The sequence below is a fragment of the Sparus aurata genome, chromosome 7, assembly GCF_900880675.1.
Source record: "Sparus aurata chromosome 7, fSpaAur1.1, whole genome shotgun sequence".
NCBI lineage: Eukaryota > Metazoa > Chordata > Actinopteri > Spariformes > Sparidae > Sparus > Sparus aurata.
Window position 1 is genome coordinate 34,305,220 of NC_044193.1, and position 9,085 is coordinate 34,314,304.

General features: G+C 41.8%; 1 protein-coding gene across 6 annotated transcripts in view; it reads right to left on the minus strand.

Annotated features, from left to right (window-relative positions):
- The window catches only part of ikbkg (inhibitor of nuclear factor kappa B kinase regulatory subunit gamma), a 23,539-nt gene extending 14,553 nt beyond the window's left edge, over window positions 1-8,986 (minus strand). The window contains exons 1-6 of one of the 6 annotated variants that reach the window (XM_030424288.1): window positions 8,460-8,986; window positions 7,655-7,795; window positions 5,879-6,172; window positions 4,532-4,536; window positions 303-380; window positions 107-208 (exon numbers count right to left, since the gene is read on the minus strand). In XM_030424288.1, coding sequence (XP_030280148.1) covers window positions 107-208; window positions 303-380; window positions 4,532-4,536; window positions 5,879-6,172; window positions 7,655-7,793 — 618 coding nt within the window. In that variant the 5' untranslated portion in view covers window positions 7,794-7,795; window positions 8,460-8,986. The remainder of the gene's footprint in view (window positions 1-106; window positions 209-302; window positions 381-4,531; window positions 4,537-5,878; window positions 6,173-7,654; window positions 7,796-8,459) is intronic. The other 5 variants (XM_030424290.1, XM_030424289.1, XM_030424291.1 and 2 more) reach the window with 5 other exon arrangements.
- Window positions 8,987-9,085: the final 99 nt, after the last annotated feature.

Consider the following 9,085-nt stretch of genomic DNA (forward strand, 5'->3'; position numbering starts at 1 on the left):
AATGAAAGACAGGGTGGGGCGAAGTGTCAGACTAGAGGAGTGACGACCAGAGAGTAAGTGTCAACATTCTGATTGTTGGAAAGCAGGATGCAGTGAGCAGGCTCACCTGGCCAGTCTCCCTGCCCATAGTCTCCCCCCACACCTCTGAAATTGAGGTGGGGGGAGAGGGGGGGGCACTACTCAACGAGCTATGCACACTTGCATCATCCTAGACACACAGACACACAAGTTAGATGAAAAATTAACAAATACATCAACTAAAATGAAAACACATCCAGGGTGAACAGCTTAATTCATCTTACCAAGCTGCGAGGTGGTGTGGTCTGTGTGTGTTGATCTGTCTCTTCCACTCTCTTCCTCTCCCGCTGATCTAAAGTCTGAAAGACACAACAGAAGGAAGTGGTTCCAGTGTCGATTGGAAACATTGAGGAAGTGGAACATGCATCTACTCTTCAGCAGTGCACTTCAAGTACAAATACGATCAAAATACAAGGGCAAATAAATAAACAATAAAGTACAATATATACACAAAAAAACAATGAGATATACAATAAAATGCTTAAGTAGTTTCGTTTTCTTTTTCCCGTGAGGGTTGCGGGATGTTGCCGCTTTTTATCCCCCTGAGGGGTTGCGGGGCTTACTGGGGCCAAATCCAGTTTTACTCATGGGTGAAGGCCAGGGTACACCCTGAATGAGTTGCCAGCTCATTGCAGGACCCTTACTGATGGCAGTGGCTGCCAACTGCATATCAGGAGCAATTCTGGGGTTCAGTATCTTGCTCAAGGATACTTTGACATGTGGCTCAGTCCCGCCCCAGGGGAGCCGGGGATTCGAACCAGCGACCTTCTGATCACTGGTCCACCAGCTCTACCGCCTGAGCTACAGCCGCCCCTGCTTAAGTAGTTATAAAAGTAGGTGAAGAAAAAGCTGAGGTATCGTGGAGTTAAAGGTAAGTGGAACATAAGGTGCAAGGGGACAAGGTGCAGTTTTATTTACATTAATGATAATGTAGAGCAGAAATGTTTTTCTGTGTTTTGGAGTGAGCGTAATAAAGTCTGATGGCTCCAGGTAGGAAGGATCTCTGTGCTGTTCCTTTAGGCAGCAGAGTTGAATGAGTCTGTTGCTGAAGCTGCACTTAAGCTTGTCCACAGTTTTGTGGAGGGGCTGAGAGACATTGTCCATGATTGCCAGCAGTGTCACCAGCATCCTGTCCTCCACCACCTCCTCCAGGGTGACAAGCCTAGAGCCAACAACCGACCCTACCTTCCTTATGAGTTTGTTCAGTCTGTTATAAAGAGTTTATAGTCCTTTCGTCACACCTTGCATGTTTTTCAAACACAATAAAAGTATGTCTGCTCATCTAGATGTTCAGATGATGCTCATCTAGTTTTAAATGTCAATTAAGGATGATAATGATTAATTAATGATTAATCGATACATCACTGTTAAGACTTTAGCCCGTTAAAATATATCAACCAACAATCAGAGATGGGAACAAATTAAGCAATATTACCCTCGAGGGTAATATTGCGATTATACAACTAACACCAACAAAAATAAAATGTATAATTAAAATATATCCATGTTGATTGACATTTGCTCTCAAATTTTAAAGGTTTTTGCGAGTGTGCGTCACGTTTCCATGGAAACACATGGGGTCTGACTAATAACTGAAACAAAATCAGTCACGTCAGTCGACTCATATGTGTCATGGAACGTAGTTTACCACTCCAGCAAATAATCCAGCCCTTGGCAACGACCTAGCAACAGAAAGGATTTTCTAGTCCCAGAAGAGTGAAGTCTGAGCTGACGTTAATGTTTTATTGCAGTCTCAGAATTTCCCGAACTAAATCAATACTGCACAGATAAACAGAAAATGCTTATTTCTATCGCCCAAGTTATAACAAAGATGTTGATTTTTTTTTCTTTTATATTTTTTATAAAACGTTTTCACCGCGGCCACAATAGTGTCTCTCACACTGAAGGGAAAATAAATAATAGTCAGGGCGTTTATTTGGTTTCAATCACTTAACAGACGAGGCGTTTATTTAGGACCAGACGGCAATTTGGGACAGGCGTTTACTTCCTTCCTCTCAAAAATCCGGGATGAAAATGTCACAAACTTCGCCAGCTTCTCGGTGAATTCTCCGGCATCCTGCTGGGCAATAGTTGTCTTCTGCAGGTGAAGTTGTTGTGGCGGAGGAAACGATTCAGCCGACCAGCACTCACAGATAACACCTCATCTCTGCTGTCACTCACGGTGGCGTACATTTGTTTCGCCCTAATCATTTTGCGGGACACTCCTATGGAGGACCAAACCTGACATAAGTATAAATAAATAAATAAATAAACAAATGCATAAATAAATGCATAAATAAATAAATCCATAAATAAATGCTGAAATAAATAAATAAAGGTATAAATAGATAAATGCTGAAATAAATAAATAAAGGTATAAATAGATAAATACATAAATAAATGAATAAAAAAATAGATGCTGAAATAAATGTATAAATAAATAAATAAATAAAAGTATAAATAAAAGAATAAATGTTTTTTATTTATTTCTACATTTCTGTTCACCTACATTTATTTATTTCTGTATTTCTGTTCACCTACATTTATTTATTTCTGTATTTCTGTGTCCATATGTAAATGAGGAGGTAGGAGGTCCTAACCTCAGTCAAGAGCATGATTGGTCAAATCGGAGAGCCAGACAAAAGCAAACTATTCCTGATCTCAAGCCTCGCTCTCTGTAACGTTGTAAACAGCTCCAGTTAGCTTAATGGCCTCGACCAGTGTGACAGGTTAACTGGCGTTCATTTTAACTTGCGAGGGTCCCAGATGTGCTGGTGGTGTGGTTTGAGAATCCTGTCTTGAGAGAGAGGGGTCCTCAGCCATGTCCGCTAACCAGGAAAAACATTCTGCTCATCGCTCCAAGTCATGTCTATGTGTATTCGTTTTGACGTGGCTTGAACACTTCTATCCACACGGAGATGCCGGGGCTGCGACTTGCAAACCACTGCTAGACGAGCGCTACAGAGCACAAATCGTCCAAAAGTGCATGTTGTCGGTCTCATATCTTTGTTGTGAATCTCTGTACTCTCAAACAACTCATGGGTGGAACAGTATCAAGCATTTATTCACGCCGAGCGGCTCGAGAGCGGCGTGGACACCGCTGTTAGCAGTTAGCTGCTAGTTAGCTTTTAGCTGCTCGCTGTAGCGCTAAGAGCGTAGTGTCCAGGTTAACTGTTGATACATGTTACCACCGAGAGTGAGATACATGTCTGGGCTTTCCTATGAACCATTGTCGCTACTGGTGTTTGTATCACAGGTTGATCTGGACGTCTCACGATTTGCCACAGCTGATTGACCTCACACTGAGCTCGGGCTGGATGTCAACGTACTCTGCAGACTGTTTGACCAGCAGGCTGTATGACAGTGTACAGTTTTCACACTGACTTAGCTTCAGCTTAATAAAGATGTATGCGGCTCGGAACGATGGCTTTAAGCGACCATTTGAACAGTGCGGAATGAAAAATACCCGATGGTAACCTGTGTCACAAGGTAGCCTGGACGCTGCGCTACAGCGAGCAGCTAACAGCTAACATAAGAGCTAAAAGGGGTCTCCACTCCGCTCTCGAGCCGCTCGGCGTGAACAAATGCCTCAGCCTGTTCCACCCATGAGTTATTTGAGAGTACAGACATTCACGACAAAGATATGAGACCGACAACATGCACTTTTGGACGATTTGTGCTCTGTAGCGCTCGTCTAGAATATACATATACATGACTTGGAGCGATGAGCAGAATGTTTTTCCTGGTTAGCGGACATGGCTGAGGACCCCTCTCTCTCCAGACGGGATTCTCAAACCACACCACCAGCACACCTGGGACCCTCGCAAGTTAAAATGAACGCCAGTCAAATTCATAACTAAACCAGAGCTACATGAACAAATGTCAACATCTGCAGCTAACAGTTAGCTGAGCGGGCTTGCTGGTAGCCAGCAACATTCCTCTACAGTGTACAGGAATCAGCGCTGCTAGTAAGGCAGAAGTAGTAGACCCTCATCGAGCACACTCCTGTAACCAATCATGCTCTTGACTGAGGTTAGGACCTCCTACCTCCTCATTTACATATGGACACAGAAATACAGAAATAAAAAATGTAGGTGAACAGAAATACATTAATAAATAAATGTAGGTGAACAGAAATACATAAATAAATAAATGTAGGTGAACAGAAATACAGAACTAAATAAATGTAGGTGAACAGAAATACAGAACTAAATAAATGTAGGTGAACAGAAATACAGAAATGTAGAAATAAATAAAAAGCATTTATTCTTTTATTTATTTATACTTTTATTTATTTATACATTTATTTATTTATTCATTTATCTTTGCATTTATTTACTTATGCATTTATTTATTTATACATTTATTTATTTAGTTCAGCATTTATTTATGTATTTATTTATATATGTATTTATTTATGCATTTATTTATTTATTTTTACTTATGTCAGGTTTGGTCCTCATAACTCTCTCTTGGTGTGCCCATTTGCTGATAACTAATTCCCGCATGTTTATCTCAGGCTCCTCACTAGCCTTCTTCCTCCCTCCAGCAGACAGCCTGGCCCTGTTGCTGTCCTCCTCGGACAGCTCCGTTTTATTTTATCACCAATCTCTCACTCTCTTGGGGTCGACAGAGAAACGTCTAGCAGCTGCTTCTCTCGAGTTTTCCTCTGCATATTTTACGGCAGAAAGTTTGAATTTCAAGCCGTACTTTTTATTTTTTTTGCTCCAGCTCTGACAGTTCCTATGTTGCCATGGAGATGGATACACTATTGCCACAGACTTGGCGGAGTAATATTTTGAGTAATGAGTCAGGCGTGCTGTCATGCTGATTTGAGCACGGTCTAAATGTCTTGTTGACCAATCAGATTGCTTGGTCGGAACTACTTGTCGTATAATACACTGTAAAATTCTTGCTTATCAAATTTCCGTTTCGTTCCATTTTCTTTTCCGCTTTTCCGTTAGGGTCGTGGGGATGTTACCGCTTTATCGCCCCTTTTTTTCAAGGGGGTTGCGGGGTTACTGGGGCCAAATCCAGTTACTCGATTATCAAATTTATCACAGTAAAATACAACATACTGGTGTGAAAAAATATAAGTAATTTGTAATGCAAAAAATAAAAAAAGATATTCTATACAATGGATATGATAAACTTTTAGCCATTTAGTAGCTTCAATGTTGGTTGGCTTTTGTTAGGCCAGTTGTTGAATAATGAGACAGAAGCTCCGCAATTATCGTATTATTTAGTTTATGAGTTCAGTAACTTGTTTACTTTATCTGTTAACTCCTGGCTCAGCCTATCCTGATTTTGCTTAAAAATTCAAGTCAGTGTTTAAAACATTTATCTATTTTTTTACTATATCACAGTGTTTCCCACACATTGACTAATTCGTAGTGGTGCGCCAATCTCTTCCATCTCTTCCTCAAAAACCCGGCATGTAAAAATAGTTAGAAGAATCTTGAGAGAGACGCTTGCTCAGTGCTCGAAGGCCTGGTGGACATTGGCATGCTTGCCGAAATGGTGATGGACCCTGTGGCCCCAATATAATCATTAGCAGTTAGGCTAATTTCTGTCCATAGGTTATCTCCATTTGGAAATCTTAAAATATGACTAGCTTGTGAGCTACATTTGCACATTACCACACATTACATATGTCCTTCTAAATGTGGCAACGTTACGATAACTATTACAGCAGCAATAGAAACATGGAGTAAGGGCACACAATGACACTCAACGAATAACCATCTAGGTAAAAACACCTGACAACGTGTCGAGATGAGGAGTGTGAATATCAACAAACCAACCTGTGGTCCAACCTGCGGTCCAACCTGTGGTCCATCCAGTGGTCCGTTCCTCACTGTGCGCCCCTGCAGGTCTTCAGTCTGGCTGGAGCTGCAGCAGTGGTTAGAGGAGGAGGCTGGTCCGCTCACCAAGCCCTGTAAAGAGTGGTTCTCCTGGGCCAGCCTCTCCACCAGGGCCCTGGCCTCCTGGAAACGGCAGCTGAGAAATTCTCTTTCCTCTCTTGTCCTGCGCTGCCAACCCTCCATCTCCTCACAGCGCTGACGCAAGGCTAGGTTGCTCCGCCTCAAGGCCTCTGGAGGACAGAAGAATGAAGTTCAAAGGTGAGGGAGCAGATTGATACATCACAGATATTAACATATTTAATTTGACTTTTATTGTATATCCAGTATCCAACTCTGGACACTTACCCCACACTTGATAATAAGCAAAAGTTTGTCATTGTGGATTTCAAAATGGACTCTGAACTGCACAACAGCACTGTGTGCATCGATGACAGTCTGACATCTTTGGCTCATACTCCTCAATAGACTTTGAAAATTGCTCTGCAGCATGAAGCTCCATTCTGCAACGACAGCAACTCTGACTTCCTGGAGGTCACGCAGTGGAGGGTCAGGGGCATAGATGCGATGCTTCAACTGGTCCCAGAGATGGTCTATGGGGTTTAGGTTGGGTGGCATGGCTGGTCATTCTGTGTGAGGGACACCACGTGGTGTGTGGTGACCACATGAACATGAAGTTTGGGGCTGCTCAGAAAGCTTATGTTGGTTGACCATGACTATTTCAAATGGTCACAATGGCCACTCATTCATTGTCCAGTGCCTTTTATTGCCCCCAAACAAATGTTTTTGCTCAATAACACTACTTCCACTACATTTGTGTGAATTTTGAGTTTGACCCCTCATTTGACTAAAGCTTCGCAACTGAGCTGAAGCAGTTCTAGAAAACAAACAAAACAATTTTTCAGAACTCAGATACACATGTTCATGAGTAAAACCATTGAGGCAACAAATATACTGCTGGGCAAAACATATGCACCCATATCCTGATATCCCCAACTAGATTTGAGTAGTGTATATTATTGGCTAATTATTGACATTGGTGTTATCATTAATATAGTTGAAAATACAAAGACCAATTGCTTTCATGGACTTAACAAGCACAGCATCTACACCCTCTGATACAGCAGGTGGTGGTGAGGTTGAGGTCCCTTTCCATTTCCTGCCAATGTCTCCTCTTTGCCTCCTTGATGCCAGCTTTCAGTCTTGCTCTGGCAGTGTTGTGTGCTTCCTTGTCACCTGACTGTAAGACAGTCTTGTCAGCTCTGAAAAGAGTCGTCACCTCTCCATTCATCCACACCTGCTGTTTTTTTTCTGGTATCCACATAACTCAGTGAACCCAAATTGATACAGATGGCCAGCCATGCATGTGAGCTTGCTGCTATTGGTATGAGTGTGTGAATGGGAGGTAAACTGAGAACTGCTTTGTATAAACGTGAATATGCAACATAGAAATGCAATTAATTTACCATTTACAGACTGCTTTACTGTCACAGGACCCTGTTGACTGTGGCAACTTAATATTAGGAACTATAAAAGTTTTGCTTTTATATTTGCCCAAATATATACACCTTGCTAAAAGTAACATCTTGAAATGTTCCCTTAATATCATTATTAATTTTGACCACATTCTGTACCATGTGCAAGCATTCTGTTAGAAATGTGCTCTAGCATCAAATACAGAGATACACCATATTTTGAGTGGGAATACATCCTACCTCTAAGCTGCTGGTTATCACCCAGCAACCTGGTTACTACTTCATTGGCTGCCAACTCTGCTGGAACCCTGAGGGCACCGGCACTCTCCTCTCCGGTCATGTCCCACTGCATTGGGCCATCAGGTTGGGGCTGCACCATCCCTATACGAAAAACGTGAAGATAATAGCATATATACACACATCAACCATATCAACACACAATACCACTGCACAAATAACAATGTAGTGATGAAGTCAGTTTCCCTGTGCAATTCCCTTTACCTTAACTCAACGTTTTCAGAGATGCTTAACCTAACCGCAGTCTTATTTCCTCTACACTTAACGTCACATAGACGCACATTCATCATATACTGACACATGGCACACCACGCCTCGTCCCCGTTAGGCGGCCTGGAGTAGCGACTTTCACTTTCAATTCAATCGCTCGTCAAAATACTTTTCCATTTCATGCCTCAGAGGGCCAGATGAAATGGGACATCCTGTTTTCTGTGTGAAGTCTCAATGGGGAAGTGTCCATCCTTCTTACCTACAGCACATTCAGGTGTCGGAGAACAGGGTGAAAACATTACGTCATCCCCATAACCATGAAGCACAGAGACAGACATAGCTTGTTTTCTATATTTGTTTACAGCATAAGGAGAAGTAAAACCACTATTCTTCATTTCCAAACGCTGACACGATCATAAGCGACTGGCCAATTCATGTGTACTACAGTTAACTTTACAACGATGCTGTTTCCTTCCTCACACTAAGACAGGATCAAATCACTCTTTAATACACCACTAACGTACCAAACTTTACTTACCCTTCAATTCTTCTTCAGTCTGGTTGTCCGGAATTAAAGGCAGCCGAGCTGTCCCCGACACACAACCTGTTAGGAGCGTTGCTGTTTAGCCAACGTTAGAAAGCTGGCTAATGCTAAATAGCTAACGATTTAGCTTAGTTTATAAGCTAACTAGGATAATTTAGCCATTAAGTAGCTAGGTAATCTGAGGCACTTGATGACTGATATAAACAAGGACCCAAATCAACAATCTGTATATCTTCCGAAGGGCATTTCCCCCAGTTTAGCAGAGTTATGGTAATTCGCTGTGCGTGTTTCAGATGGCTTGAGGTTATCTGTCAGAGCCGAGGCGACTGATGTTAACGTTAGCTCAGGAAACGCGAGACTTCGTTTACCCCAAATCAAGTCTTTCAGTCAGCACTTCCTGTCAGCTTACCAAGGACCTGGAATCCAGCCTAAGAATACCTTACACCAAACATTACCAAGACTGTTTCGTGTATGTTGCTTAAAATTCTTCTAAAAAGGATTGCATAAGCTTACATTGAGCAAACTATATCCGCTGCTGGGTATCACCATTGGGTTATTAATTTTAATCAAACCTCAGGGCAAGATATATATATATATATATATATATATATATATATATA